Source organism: Athene cunicularia (assembly GCF_003259725.1).
Source record: "Athene cunicularia isolate RWA chromosome 3 unlocalized genomic scaffold, athCun1 chr3_part1, whole genome shotgun sequence".
Lineage (NCBI taxonomy): Eukaryota > Metazoa > Chordata > Aves > Strigiformes > Strigidae > Athene > Athene cunicularia.
Genome location: NW_020799097.1, coordinates 91,138,259 through 91,153,220, shown reverse-complemented (window position 1 = coordinate 91,153,220; position 14,962 = coordinate 91,138,259). Strand labels below are relative to the sequence as shown.

Here is a 14,962-nt window from a genome sequence, read left to right as displayed (position 1 = left end):
ACTGCCTGGGCCACATGTCCAACAGATCTCAGTTTATTCCCGGAGTGCGCAGTGAGCGGGGTGAGGAAGCGGAGCTGCCGGGCGGGCAGCAGTGGTTCTTGCTGCAGGCACATCCTCCAGCGACAACAGGTGTCTGGGGGAAGCTAACTGCCTGCCTGTCTGCATCTGCAGCGCAAAGGATGGGCTGTCACCCACTGCCAAGCTGGAGCCACCCTGTTACCCCAGAAGAAGGGGAGTGGAGGAGTGCAGAGAAGTGCAAATATGTTGGCACTGAAGTCCATCTGCACTGGGCAAAGGAGCCCACAGGAAGAAGAGAGTGTTCTAGTGTGAGAGGGTGAGGGAAAGGGAGGGGAAAAAAATCTGTATGCAGAACAGCCCCCCAAACCACCACCCCCTCCTCTCTGGGGGAAGGCAGCAGCTCTCGGGTGCTGGCAACCCCCCAGCCCTGCTGTGGGTCATAAGCAGGGGCAGTGGATGCCCCAGGAGCTCCCAGGGATGGGAGGGAGGTCAAGCTGTGGTGGTGGCATTGCTATGCTCACGCAGAATAGAGAAGCTTTCGCTGCACTACAGGGTGGCACATGTTCATGTGGCGGGGGAGCCCCCAGACATTCAGTGCTTAAGTTGCAGAACTTGACCCAGTGGTGGGGCAAAGGCAGGGGCATGAAGGTGGGAGGGATGTGTTGAAGGCCACGCAGAAAGAGCCAGTGGGCTCCACGCTTTGGTCATGCTTGGTGATGAGCGCAGTGCAAGGGCTTCAAGAAGAGTATGGCTCTTCCTCCCAGAAGGCCACTCTGGCTCGCTGCGAACCTGCTGCCTCTGCCTGAGGAAGGCAGTACCTGCTGATGCTCTCAGGCATGTGCAGAGACAGTCAATGCATGCCAGTGGGGATGGGATAGCACTGGAGTACCCCCCCTCTTTCCCCTGCAGCTCCTGCCTCTCCCTGCTCTGCAGCCAGCCCCCAGCCTGCTCCTTCACTCCCACCAAGCTCAGTGCAGGGATGCATGGGTACCCCAAACTGCTTGCCCTCCTCCTGTTCTGGGGTGGGGAGAGAGGAAGGAGCAGAAAGAAGCACAGCCTAGAAGAGAAGAAGGGCATCCCCTGCCTGCCTTGACCCTGGTCCACCAGCGAGAGTGGCGTGAGGCTTGCTGGGAGGCAGGGCTGGTGGCTCAGCATGGGATGGAGCGAGGGGGAAAGAGTATCCTGTGTCCACAGATCCAAGGGGAGGCACTTGGAGGGGGCCTGGCCCGTCAGGGTGTCCCAGCCACAGCGCGGATTTGTCGTGGCTCCTAGCCGCACATCGTCAGCAGCAGCCACTGGGAATGAGAGGGAGAAGGGATGAGAAGGGGCTGGTGCACTTCTGATATGCCCTCACGTGTCAACTTTGACAGCCCTCCAAGAAACGCGGAGCTTGCAGCAATCCTGTTTTCTCATCTTGATCTTATGGGTTCTTTCCCTACCAAAGGGCCTGGAGTGCTTTCTACCACCCACTCTAAGGGCCTTGTTCACCCTAACGCCTTGTCCCCTTGTCTCCCACCCCACCTCCCACTGAGCTGAGCTCTCACCTCAGTAAGGTTCATGACAGCGGTGCCAGTGCCATCGGGGTCCATGCTGCGGAAGAATCCTGCAGGGGCACAAGAGCAAGATGAGAAACACATTCCTCTGTGCCTGCCCACCCTGCCCCGGGGCCACCACTCACTGAACATGGCCTCCAGCTTCACGAGGCAGCAGACAAAGTTGTCAAAGTCCACACCCATGTCAGTGTCTGCATAGCGAGCCACCACCACCTGATGCAGCTTGTTGTTCAGCTTGAAACCTGCAATGCAGAGAGCAGTCAGTACCCCAAGTAGGCAGGAGAGGAGGGTGTAACAATGAAAGTCCATGCCCCCACCTGAAGGGGCCACCAACCCACCCAAGGAAGGGCACTGTGTCCAGCCTCAGCAGGAAGAGGGGACACTCTCCCTAAAGCCATATGACTAGTTAGCTGACTGATCCACCCAAGGCCTCTGCTTTGCCAAGATGAGACCCTGCAGGTCAGAGGAAGACAGAGACTGGGACCACCCTGTGTGTGTCCCTAACTCTGAGGCTCCAGCACTTGGCCCAGCTGGGGTGGAAAGAGCCTGGTGCAGACACGGGCTACAACTCACTACCACAACAGGTTGGTTCCAAGCACACAATACAGGCTGGTTTCACTCTTCTCGAGCTACCTAGGACGGGGCTCTGACAAGCAGGAGCCCCTTCCCCAGCTCCCAGCCCAGCCTCATCCTTCTCCAGACCTACCGGCTGACTCCAGAGCCATGCGCATCTCATAGGAGCTCATGGTGCCCGACTTATCCAGGTCATGCTGGCGGAAGATCATCTGCAAAAACATCACAGAAGATGGGAAGGACAGGCTCTCATGTGGCCTCCAGCCTGGCTGTTCCCTCACCCTGCTGCCCCAGGAGGGGTGCTACCCCTGTGCTGTGAGCCATGTCCCCTGCTCCTCACCAGCCAGCTCCGGATCTTGTTCCACAGGATCTGGAACTCCACCAGCCCAAGGCGGGCACTGCCGTCTTTCTTGAAAGAAGAGGGTCAAGGAGAAAGCAGCCAGAGCAGTGGGTGGCATAAAGGCAAAACCATCAGATCCCAGCCACCTGAGGAGTCAACAGCCTGGCCACGCTTGCCCTGCCTAATTTACCCCCCAACTTTTCCTCTCTGTCCTACAGCATCAGCAAGATCAGAGCCTGCAGGAAAAGTGAAACATTTAAACTAGCTGCCATGCCACTCTGCCGGAGCAGCTGTGCTGCTGCTGTAGGAAACACATTGCTCTGTTGTCCCTGGAGCAAAACTGGGCTGGCCTGCAGCAAAAGGGGATACTGCAGGGCCAGGCTGGTGAAGGGCTCAGAGGTGCTCTTCTACCCTCATCTGATCCCTCAGCCGCATGTCATTGTGCAAGCAGGGACACAGGCCATAGCTCCTGTTGCTTTACACCTCTCATCCTCAACCACTGGACAGGATGGTTTGGGGGGAAAGAAGCACAGCAGCCCCCATTCCCTTTGAGGAGTGCCTCGAAGGCTGGGTGGCATCACGGCATGTCAGCCTGGGCAGCCTGTGGGGAAGGGAAGCACAGGGAGCTTCCTCCCAGAAGGGTTGAAAGTGTGAGTGAGGCTGGGTTGGGCTTCTGGCAGCAGAACCAGGCCCCAAAGCAAGCAGGTGAACTGACAGCCCTTTCCAAAAAAACCTGCTGCTAAAGCCCAGGGGTGTAGGGCAAGTGGCCCTGAAGCCACAAGGACCCCCTCCCTTCCATCCTTCCTTCCCTTGGTTGAACAGTCTCGGCATGGCTGTGGAGCTGAGCCCCAGCTCCTGTGGAGTTTTGCTGCCGGCAGGCTGAGCAACAGGGAAGCTGTGGACCCTGCCCGCAGCACCAAGAGGATACATCCATCAGGTTGACCATGTTGCGGCAGGAGTCCAGGCTGAATCCATCTGTCTTCAGATCTTTGTCTGAGGAGGAAGGAGGAGGTTGAGCACATGCATCAAAAGCCGACCTGCTGAGCAGGCCTGGGCTGCAGGAAAAGGGGCTGGGGAGGGCAGCGCTTACGTCTAGCAATGACTCTGTTCAGAATAGTCCGGAGCTCAAAGACGCTGATTTCCATGTCCTGCAGCAGAAGCAGAATTAGCAGCATCCTTTGCCTGCTCTTCACCCCTCTTGTGGCCATTTCCCCCCTCTTGCCTAAACATCTCTGACTTAGTCACAAGACATCAGGGTGCTGTTGCATTTCCTGCATGCCCAGAAGAGTTTGGATCACAGCTGGATGCCCCTTCCCAAAATCTGCTCCCGTCACACCACCCCTGGGAGCAGCTGAGCTGAGCTGCAGCAGAGACGGACACGTTTGCAGGATGGGCCTGAGTGAGTGTGGGGTGGGCTGGAGCTCTCATGGCCAGGGGTTCTGTCCCCTCCCCAGGTTGGGGGCCCTCAGAACTCAGCGCAGCCATACCCACCTCCCCTGCCAGCTGCTGGAACATGTTCTTGAAGCCATCCTCTATGTCATCCTCAGTTATTTCCTCCTGGCGTGACACAGATCAGAAAGAAGAGGTTAGTGGTCAAACCCAGGCTCTGCCCTGCCTCCCAGACTCAGCAAACCCAAACTGGAAGGGAAGTTATTCTTTGTTCTTCTCATCTTTGTTACTTCCCACATCTCTATCACCCCGACTCTGCCAGTCCCCTCCAGCCACAGTGACATCTCAAACCCAGGCAGCCACCTCCTGCCTGTAGCTCCCCCTCCCAAGCCCCAAGGCCTCAGCACCAACCGAACCAACACAGCAGCTCCTACCTCATCTGCCAGATCTGCCGAGATCTCCTCGTCCAGCTCTCTGGGGGCAGAAAGAAGGAAAACAAAGTGATGAGTGGGGTCCCCAGCCAGCCAGCTGCCTGCAGCAGGGAAATGTCCCACCGCTCACAGATGCAGGGTGTACCCTGGCCAGGCAGGGACTCACTCCGTGTCTGACTGCTTCTCGGTGAAGACCCGCAGGACGAAGTCGGCCTCCTTGTGTGGCTCGAAAGTGGAGGGCACAACGATGTACTCGCCAGGGGGCAGCCGGATCTGGTTGCTCACCTCCCGCAGGTTGATGAAGGTCTCAGACCGTGCCCGCGACTGGTTTCGCAGGAAGAAGTCCTTCTTCAAGTGCACGTTCTGGCTGCCCTGGGCCTGGGGGAACAGATGCGCTTGTGGACCGCAGCCCCACAACGGCGGAGGATCCACAGGGAGCGGCAGGACCGAAGCCAGTCATCCCTGCCCTGCCCACCCCAGCAGGATCCATCCCTCCCACATGGAGGTGCCCAGCACCCAGCAGCACCCCAGCCACTGCCAGGGTGGTGGGAGATCCCACCCATGGCTGCAAATACAAGCATTAACCCATTCCTGCCCACTCTTGCGCTCTCTCCAAGAGGGGGTAGGGCTCCAGCGGCTCAGAACATACCTCCTCAGGAACCTGCAGGGAGGAGAGAAAATGGAAAAAAATCAGAATCCCAGTACTTGCCCCCATCCCTTCCAGGTGCAGGGAGCACAGGACAGGGGACATTAACCCACAGGCTGGCCAAAGCAGGTGGGAAAGGTTTCCTTAAGGACTGAGGTACCAGATCAATGTGGAACTGGCAGGCTGACCCTGTCCCAAGGAAGCAGCATCAGGGTGGGCAGGAGTTACCTCATAGACAGCGAAACCGATGGTGTGCATGTCACCCCCCACCCGCCGCTCCCGCCGCCGGTGCTTCTGCATCAGAGCCACCAGAAAGCTGCAGGCCACCTCATCGTCCCCAGGGTCGTCATCCTCTTCCAGCAGCTTGATCTTAAACTGGGGGTTGATCCAGAATGTGGCTGGTAGGAAGAAGATGCATGGATGAGACTCCTGGCTTCATCGCGCTGCCAAGAGCAGAGACATGAAGGGGAGAGGTACCTGGGTGATTCCTGCAGCCCCCAGCAGTGCTCCCCCGGCGCCACGTGCCCTCGAACACCTGCGTGTGCCACCTGCTGAGCTCGTCCTTGGTGAGGGCATCAGGGGTCAGGTTGCAGATCTCCAGCCTGGAGAACTCCCTCATGAAGTCCCGGAAAGACATCCTGCGGGAGGCAGGCAGGGGCTGAGGCCAGGGCATTGCTTGGTAGGAGGGAGAAGAGCACAAGCAGCTCCGGACCCAGCCAACATTTTGGGAGAATTAAGTGACAGCAAGATCTTTTACCCTGAGCAGTTATAGCTCATTTAAAGCCCACTGATGTGTTTGGGGAAGAAGGGATGTTTAGCCTTCCTAGATGTTTATTTTGCATTTAGTTGGCCTGAATTTCCTTGAAAGGAGGAAAATTATTAACTAGATCAGATGAGAAAATGCTAGCAAGCTGGAAAGCTAGCTCATAAAGGGAAGTCATGTGTTTCAGGTGAAGTAGGACTGTGGGATCTCTCCCCAGCTCCTGTGCTCCTTCCCAGGCTGGCTGCTGAAAAAGAGCAGCACTTTGCTCTGGCACTCACCAGAACTCCCCATCCTCCATCTTCAGCTGCAGCTCTTCCCTGTCACCAGGGTCAATGTTGTCCCACTCGGAGGAGCTGGAATAGCAGGAGAGATATATAAGGTGAATCGAGAGCACTTCAGAGCTGGCCCTCAACTGCCCCCCTTGCTGATGCAAAGGGCACTGTGTGCTGCGAACTTCCCCTTGGCGGTGCTGTGCACTTGACTGCTGTGTGTGCAGTGCCCGCTGGCCTGACAACAGTGGGACAAAGTCCCATGTGTCCAACTCACCCATCACTCCAGGCTCCAGTCCACTCCACCTGACCCCAGGGGTTCCTGATGCGGATGAGCTGTTCCTGCTGACCCCGGTAGTTCACCTGCCAGCCACCACACACAGGAGGTTGAGCCCATGCCACTGGCCAGTCTGTTTTATTGCTATTAAAGTCTCACATAGCCAACTTACATCTCTGAAGGCTGTGACAGAATAGGCGTGGCCCTTCACCAGCTTCTTGAAGGTCACTGCTTCCATATCAAAGGCACTTGTGATCTGAGAAGAATGTGCAAAGCTCAAGTGGATATGATTAAATTCACATATCCCTACCCCTACCCTCCACCATATGGAGACTTCCCCTTGCTTTGTACTGCTCCAGCCAAGAGAAGCAGCAGGTACCAGAACTCTGCTCAAAGGCTGCTGACTGAGGACAATATAAAGACAGTTTCCCAGCCAGAAGACCCTGAAGAACCATTAGGAAACCATCCAAAGTTCAGAAAGCAAGAAAAGGATTTCATGGGAGGGAACGGAAAACCCTAGTCCAGATAATTCTCAGATGCTGATGTAAGACATAGCCAGAGGTATAGGCAGGCCCTTGTTCAACAGTCCACACTTGTGTTGGACATTCCTGCTCCATCCAAAGGAGCCCGTTCACAGCAGCTGGGCTGCAGCCCCAGGTGCTGCACCTGGGGGCTGCCACGCTGGCTCTGGAAGGGGTGCTCTGCTAAGAGGGGAAAGAAGTAACCTCCCACCCAGTGTCCCAGGGAGGGGTCTGCTGACACAATCTTGAGTGGCAAGGCCTCGCTTTTGGTCATTGCTGGGGCAGAGGCCCTGGCTCATCCCAGCGTACCACTTACGTCGATGGAGCAGCCCAGCAGGGACCCTCTCTCCAGAGCCTTGCGGATGATGTGACCCATGTTGCGCGGTGGCCGCTTGAGGTCATACATCTCTGCCACACCGCCGGTGAAGTCCTCAAAGCCCTCGGTGGTGCTGCCCCCTGAGAGCGCCTCATAGCAGCCATTCAGCCTGAGCATCAGCCGGCAAGAGGGGTGTGTGAGGTGACAAGGACATAGCACACTGCTTCTCCCCAGGCACCCAGGACAAGCAGGGCCAGGGATAGAAGACACCTTCTCCCCTCCACCCCACACAGTGAGGTGCCCTGTCCCTCACCCACCCATGTGTCTGCCACGGAGGTACCCACTTGGCATAGGCTTTCTCCAGCAGAGCACTCCAGAACTCGGTGCACTCCGCTGAGTGGACAAACAGGAGCTCCCCGTCCTTGGTCGGCAGCTGGTCGTCCACCACCACATCCACCCACTCACCGAACTGCCAGATCTGGGGCATCAGGAGAGAGTGGGGTGAGCATCACATGACTTGCTCATCCCTAGCCCAGAGGGATGCCCTCAATCCACTGCCCTCCCTCTTGCCTCCAGCCCTCCAGCCATGGGGGCCAGGAGCTCCCAGCCCACCTGGAAGTGGAAGATGCCGGCATAGTCCTCCTGGAAGCTCTGCCCATGAGGCACCACGCGGTGCAGGAGCTCCTCATTGAGTGTGAGGGAGCCAATGGCAGCCAGCAGCCAGCAGTCGCCTGGGCAAGGAGAGGAAGCTGGTGTGAGCATCCACCATGTCCCTGGCTGGGGGGGGATCGGCGGTGGATGTGTAGAAGCCTGCGGTGTGCTCTCCTTGAAAACACTTGGGGCTCCCCAGCTCGGAAAGTGCGTGGAGAAACCAGAGAGCGTCCAGCAGACAAATGGAGCTCAGGGAGATGGGCTCATTCAGCCTGCCTCGGGGAGAAGTATTAGCTCAAGGCAACAGGGAATGATCCTGCCTGCCCTGAAGCCTGTGTCCACATACAGTCAGCACCAACACCCCCCTTCTGCAGCCGTTTATCTAGACCCTTTGGGGACTCATTCATGACTGCCCTCCACATCTCAGACAGGGAGTTCTGGGTTTAAAAAAACATTTATCAAGTGAGAGGTTTAATGCTGCTTCCCCAGCTTCTCAAATTATGAGCAACATCACCGCACTTAACCACAAGTGCTGCTCCAGGCCAGCACTGTGCTTCAAATTCTTTGCCTTGGTTCCCCTTTCTCTTTTGCCTTTGAAGTCTGTTACACCTTAGCCTTGAGCCTGGATAAGCTGTACCAGGCTGTGGTTTGATGAAATAGCATTTCAGACCTTTTAATGACCAACTGAACGCCACTGCAGTGCTCCAGGCTGTTATGTACTCCAGTTACCTCCTCAAGTTTGTTCTAATTACTGGATGTATTAAATGTGGTCAGCTCTGAAACCAGCATGCTATGTGTGCTAAGGTACACGATATTCCCAATCAAGTGCCCAGCTTGATCCAGATCAGGATGACACTCTTGGTTGTATCCAGATCTGGTTCTGATGACTACAGAATCTCAGTTGCCAGCACACCCAACCCATTAACACCGCTCTCCTTGTCTCAGTGCCTTTGCCTTGGGAGACACGCCTGGAGAAATGACAAATCACCACTCGTACTCCACAGTTCTCTCAATTCCCTTCTCCCACACCACACCACTGCTTCAAAAGCACTTTGTCATGACCAGCACACCCTCACCTCTGTTACTGTCATTCAGCTGCCATCCCTCACATTTACCAAAGCAGTGAGCTCTGTGGAGCAGCTCCTGGAGGTGTTGTCAGCATGTGTCAGGCATGGATCCACTTCACATCTCTCCTGACCTTAGCACCGTCAAGCTGTGCACACATCAACCCATTTTTGTGAAGCCTTAACCTAGGGCCACCAGGAGGCACAGGGTGTTCCCCGCCTTCCAGTTTCCACCACACTGAATGGGAAAGGAGCCTTTGGTACAGAAATGGTTGTGCAGAGGCTGGCATGAAAACGTGATGCGCAGGCCTGGGGAAAGGTGCTGTAAAACTGGTCCACCGTCAGTCTTACACAAACACCTCCAGCCACACCAACCCTCCCCAGCCACTGCTCTCCAGACCAAGGTCGGAGAACAGAGCTCCAGCACTCACCCAGAGCCCCCTGGCAGATGTCCGTCCGGGTTGCACCACCAACGATGAACTGAGGGTCATCCACTAATTCCTGCAGGAGGAGGAGAGAGTCAGATGCTGGATCTCGTCAGGGCCTGGGCTTCTGGGGGGCTGGCACTCACTGGAGCTCAGACTCAGGAGGAAGGGTATATGGACCCTGAGAGATGTACCCCACCTACCCTCTGCCAGGGAAATCTGCTTGACTACAACTCCAAGGCCATCACTGTAAGGTAAGGCAAGATCTTCTGCTGTAGCCATGGGAGGACACGGCTAGACAGACTAATGGCATTCCCCTTGCACTCGTGGCACCAGGGGATACACACCCTCAAAAGCCCCAGTCACTGAGGGTGACACATCCATGCCACAACACCTAGAAACAATGACATAGCCCACCCATTTTAAAGCCCAGAGTCTGCTGCCCAGAGGAAGCAGGGCCTGCTAGACATGATGCTTTTCTGAGCAGACACTCATAGAGCATTGCTCTGGGCCTCTGGGAAAGGAGGCGATGTATCATTTAAGGGACTTTGAGCACCAGAGAAGGCCAGGGCCAGGCTGCAGCTTGGTCAATGCAGACATTACAGGATAGGGATGCCAGCCCAGCCTGAGGAGAAGCAAGCCCATTACTTACCGATGGACGCTTCCACTCCACCCCCCGCGTCTTGCTGGAGTGTGGCCCCAGCTCCTTGAATCCGAGGGCAGAGGGGCCAGCTGGGAACTGGGGATCCCTAAAGAGGGTGCCGCTCTCAATGCACTGCTGTTTGAGGGCCTCATAGTCCTGGTTGAGATACTTGATGGCGTTGTTGTGCTGGCCAACCCCCTCAGCTTTCAGGCGGTCCCTCTGCAGACGGGCAGCCATGCCACCAAAGGGCATCATAGCTGGGCACCAGCAGCACTACCTTCAGCTCCACTCTCTGCAATGAAACGGGCATGGCTGGGCTGAGGCAGGATCTGGTACCCACGCACACCCCTGGGGATGTCAGCCACAGTGCCAGGCTTGGAGGCTGGATCCCCAATTCCCCATTGCCCCCACAGCAGAGACCTCCTCCGTCAGCATTGAGCTGGGGCAGCGAGCAGAGCCCACACACAGAGCATCCCCAGAGTGGGCCCACGTGCCAGGAGGACATCCCCTGATCCCATCCCTGGCAGCAGCCCTGTTCAGAGCCATGGCCTCCAGCCCAGCCCTCACAGCTCTGCTGTCTTTAGGAGATACCAAAGGAATACAACGGGTTTGAGGGCTGGCTGGGAGGAGGCAGCCTACTGGCAGCCAGACCGTGGCTCTCTGGTCCTGTCCCCTTCCTGCTGCGCAGAAAGGCCGAGCCCGGAGGAGTTTCAGGCGCTTTCCGCCCTCGACTGCCTATCTTCCTGGCACAGCTTTCTGGGACCTTCCCTCATCCCGGCCCGTCGCAGCAGGGAGGGTGTCAGCGGCCACCCCGCAGCTTCTCTCAGCCCCTGGCACCTCTCCTTCTCCCTCGAAAGCCGGGGTGGCTGCCTGAGCACTGAGTCAATAGGGCCGGGAAGGGAGGAGCCCAGCGAGGCGCAGAGAAAGCTCTATCTATGGGGCCGGTGGAGGATGAGGGAAGGAAGAGGCGGGAGGGCCCCTCCCGGCACACACACAGGCGGGTGACTCAAGCCTCGCCGGCGGCCAGCGGAGCAGCCTGCAGGGAGGCACCGGGGAAGCGATGTGGGGTGCAGCGGGGCACCCCGGCACTACTTGATCGGAGCAGGGCAGACTCCACAGAGTCCCCCCACTGCACCAGTGCCTCTCCCTGGTGACAGCTTTGCCACAGGCCTTCCTCCCGGGGGGGTTTAACCAGCAGCTCACCACCAGGTGCTTCGAACAGTCGGGACACAGCTGCCGGGCATGCCTGGCCCCGCAGCCCTGCCCCACTGCACCTGCTGCGGTGGGGCAAGCCCCAACTCCCCTCCCTGCACCCAGCTGCCCTCGGCCCTGCTCAGGCACCCGTGGCTGGAGCTGGCGCTTGTGCCCACCGCACTGCCCAGGCTGGAAGGGGCCTCTGGGGGCCGACTGGTCCAACCCCGCCACGCAAGCAGGGTCACTGCAGCAGGGCCATAGGGCAGGTGCCACCACCGGCCTTTGCAGCTTACCCTGCCCCACTCCCCAGCAGTCTCAGCTCCTGCTTGGCAGGACTGGTGCTGAATACTCCAAATACTCTGCGTGAGGCAGCAGAGCAGTTCTTGGGTAAATAACCCAGGAGCCAGCAACCCACTCAGAGCAGTGGGCTAGGATCCCAGGAGAGCAGGGTGAAGTCTGGCTCCAGAGAGGCAGCTCTCCTCCTAAAATGCTGTGATAGCTAAGGGAGGGCAGGCAAGAGCGAAAAGGGTGCAAACTCTTGGCATATACATAGGGCAGAAACCTGGCAGCCAAGGAGGTGCCCTAACTAAAAGCTTTTTGAGAGGAAAAATATACTCCTCCCCATCACTCTGCCTGCCCTGGGATGCTCTAAACACACTATTCTTCTCCAAGGCAGCGCCAGCCCTTCTCTCCTCTACAATGGCCCCAAATCTATGGACCTCAGCCCTTTTCCATCACCTCCTCCCTCTGACTCCTGTTCCACTGCCAAGCCTCTCCTAGCAGCGAGGCACTCGCTGTCTACAGAGCTGGCAGGATGGCTCCTCTGGTCCGAGCCACTGCCCAGAGCGCAGGGGGGCTGTGGGAGGAGGAATCCCAAATCCCAAATGCAGCTGCCTGTACAGCGTCCAGCTCCCACCTCCCCAGCCCTCACACCGCAGCCTGACGAGGGCCGGAGAACTCCCCCTGCCCACAGCCCCTGCCCAGGTCCCTGCACCCCCTCCCACCCTGCCTACCAGTACTGGACATGGCCGCAGACACGGGGAGCTCTGTGCAGCCCAGACATGGGCACCGTGTGAGTTATTCTTAGCTCTCTGGCTCAAAATACTTGGGAAGATTGTATTCAGTGGCAGACGGAGGTCACGCAAGCGCAGAGTGAGCAAAAACATTTCAGACCCCAGGATGGGACAGGAACTACGTTGGGCCTTAAGCAATGGTGTTGGTTGCTGATGACTCCCCCAGGCTGGTGCTGAAGGACGCTGCAGGTCCTCCACGGGGGACGAAAGGCCGTGCAGAGACAAACCAACCCCCCGGGGCAGTTTTCCACAACAGGCAACATCCACAAGCCGTGAGAGCTCACAGTCCGGGGAAGCAGCCGCTGGGCAGCGGGCACCCCACCCCCCAACCCGTGCTAACCCCGTGCTGGGGGTCGGATAAGGGCGAGAGGATGGGGATGGGGTAAATGTACTTACGGAAGCTGCCGCCGCCACCGCCCTGCCCGCTTCGGCCCAGCCCAGCCCAGCCCAACCCGGCTCGGCTCGGCCCAGCCCTGCGGAAGGTGGGGTTTCGCGGGCAGGATGTGCGAGCAAAGCCGGGAGGGAGGGGGAATTAAAGGCGCAGCGACCGCTCAGCTCCCGGGAAGGGATCTACCAGGGCTGCTGGTGGGGTCTTGGCTGCGGTCACCCCTTCCCAGCTCCCAGGGATTGGGGGCTAGTGCCGGGCCGGACCAGCTCCTTCCACCTTTGCTCCGAGCAAAGGGCTTGGTGCACACGGAACCCGGGGCAGGAAGGAGAAGAGTGAACAACTTTCCCCTGGGAAAGAGTTTGGGGGTGACACGGCACTGCCCCATGCTGCTGGCACCCCAGCTTAGCTGGGTGAAGCTCTGCACTGTGCCTTGTCCCGGGGCTTGTTGACTGGGTGCCAGGGCTGCGCACGGTGGTCCCAATGGGTGTCACCCACGCTGGCGTCCCTCCTTCCCTCGTACCTGGGGAGGCTGCGTCCACACCACCTTGCTCCTGCAAGCCCAGGCAGTCACAGCCAGCACCCACCCCACCAGCTGGCCCTTGCTGAGGGGTGCCAGGAGGGCCCAATCCGAGCAGGTCCTGCTGCCCTGGGGCTTCCCTTGTGTGCCTTCCCAGGTTGGGGCTGCCCATGCGTGCCCTCCATGACTCACCACACGGCTATGACGAGTGGTGCCGCTCCCGACAGGCCTGGCCACAGCGGGGCTTGGCAGGGCACTGCACAGACCAGTGTAGTGCAATATGGCTTTGTCTAGCATGGCATGGCCCAGCGTGGACTGGCACAGCTTGGCCTGGCGTGGCTTAGGCCAGCATGGCTTGGCCTGGCATGACGAGCTCAGCAAAGCTCAGCCCAGTTCAGCATGGCCTGGCCCAGCCCCACCAGCCCTGGGGAGGAGCTCTGCATTGACATCCTTCTGGTGACAATGCTGAACATGGTGATCCCAAGGGGTATCTGCGACCATGCAGCTCCTTCTCCTCCCGGCATGCCTGGGCGCAGCTGGGGAGGCTGTGCTGGTACCACCCCACTGCAGGCACTGGCACTCAGCTGCTCCCCATGGTTTCACAGGGCACCTGCTTTCCAAACCACTCTGCCTTGCCCCAGGGGGACAGATCCTTGCTCAGCAGGGAGCAGGTTGCAGTGGGACCAGGAGCTGCATCCCTTGCCCCAGGGAAGGGCAACAAGGACAATTCAAAACCAGCTTTAGCATGGTCCAGCTTGCGCCTGAACAGCTCTGCCAGCTTCTTCTCTGGCCTTAGCCACCACTGTCCGCTCAGAGCCACCCGGCCCAACCTTGTTGTGACCCCATTCGCTTGTTCCATCTCTTGCCTCATTAGCCCTTGGTGGCCTTTAAATCCGCTTTCACAGCTGACTCTCCTACCGTAGGAGAGAATTCCTGCGTAATCCTGTCACGCAGGCTGTCCCATGTCCTGCCTCTTGTGCTTGGGAGCAGTTTCTGTCAAATACCTGCATAAATACCTGAGCAATTTCCTTGTTCCCTTCCCTCAAGCTTCCCTTTGCAGTGATGCCTGCAGGGACTTGGCAGCACTCAGCATTCTTTTCTGGTCTTTGGTTCTCTTTGTCTGTGCTCAGGCCTTGTCTCCTCCCAGTCCTTTGGCTGTGGGCTGCCAGGGGAAGGAGAGCTTTTTGCCTCCTGCTCATGCTGCACCACTGGCATATGAAGACACAGAGCCTTAACACAGTGAGGTGGGAATGGAGCTGGCCTCAGTTGTCCATCATTGAGGCCTGTCCCACACCTCACCTCTGCCTTGTGCCATCCTCTGAAAAATGGCCACTGTACACAAATTAACGAGCTGTCTGGGAATGACCCCCAGCTCCAGCCTGCACTGGAGAGCAACAGGGAGCAGTCCTGGGGGCTGGCTGCTCACTGCCTTCTCCCACATAGGGGATGGCTGAGCGACAAGCAGCAGCACATGGCAGGAGAGCGCTTGCAGTCAAGCTGCACTCCATGGGTCTAGTACCCTTCACCCTTTCCTGGAGACTTTAGCTGTCCACCCAAACCAGGATAGGGGAAAGGCTTCTGGACAGAGATGACAGGAGCAGCCACATAAATTGCTGCTGGGACCATAGCACTGGGCTGGTATCTTCCACTGAGGCCACCAGCAAAACCCCTCCCCTCCCACACCATTCCCAAAGCATCTTCCCCCGTCGCAGACAGCCCACGCAGCTCCCCATCCACCTGCTTGCAACAGCAAAGCCTCTGATACTTGGAAAGCCCACTTGGGCCAGGAGAGCACAGAACCCCCCACTCCTTTTGCACCATGCATGCTCCTGCAGCCCGGCTGTAGCTAGGGTCCTCTCCTCCCAGGCCCCAGCCCCCAGACCGCACCACAAAGACTGCAAGAACAATAGC

General features: G+C 58.2%; 1 protein-coding gene across 2 annotated transcripts; it reads right to left on the bottom strand.

Moving 5' to 3' along the window:
• Window positions 1-17: 17 nt before the first annotated feature.
• CAPN11 (calpain 11) lies at window positions 18-12,641 on the bottom strand. Of its 2 annotated transcripts, none has more exons than XM_026845685.1 (22): window positions 12,543-12,641; window positions 9,889-10,171; window positions 9,243-9,312; window positions 7,709-7,827; window positions 7,441-7,574; window positions 7,097-7,265; window positions 6,432-6,515; window positions 6,260-6,345; window positions 5,992-6,066; window positions 5,428-5,588; window positions 5,179-5,348; window positions 4,954-4,965; window positions 4,471-4,682; window positions 4,308-4,347; window positions 3,976-4,041; window positions 3,575-3,632; window positions 3,413-3,477; window positions 2,485-2,553; window positions 2,278-2,356; window positions 1,697-1,813; window positions 1,563-1,621; window positions 18-1,313 (listed from the first exon to the last, which is right to left on the bottom strand). In XM_026845685.1, exons 2-22 carry the CDS (start codon window positions 10,132-10,134, stop codon window positions 1,287-1,289), a joined length of 2,118 nt encoding a protein of 705 aa, XP_026701486.1. In that variant the 5' UTR covers window positions 10,135-10,171; window positions 12,543-12,641; the 3' UTR covers window positions 18-1,286. The 2 variants fall into 2 exon arrangements, with proteins under 2 accessions (XP_026701486.1, XP_026701487.1); XM_026845686.1 differs by having other exon boundaries at window positions 12,539-12,596.
• Window positions 12,642-14,962: the final 2,321 nt, after the last annotated feature.

Excerpts from the sequence above, each read along its gene's own strand:
- CAPN11 (XM_026845685.1), bottom strand. The coding sequence starts at position 10,134 with ATGATGCCCTTTGGTGGCATGGCTGCCCGTCTGCAGAGGGACCGCCTG. Across the intron at positions 3,633-3,975 it reads TCCAGCAGCTGGCAGGGGAG|GACATGGAAATCAGCGTCTT; the intron begins GTGGGTATGGCT and ends CTTCTGCTGCAG. Across the intron at positions 1,314-1,562 it reads CTGTCATGAACCTTACTGAG|TGGCTGCTGCTGACGATGTG; the intron begins GTGAGAGCTCAG and ends TCTCATTCCCAG.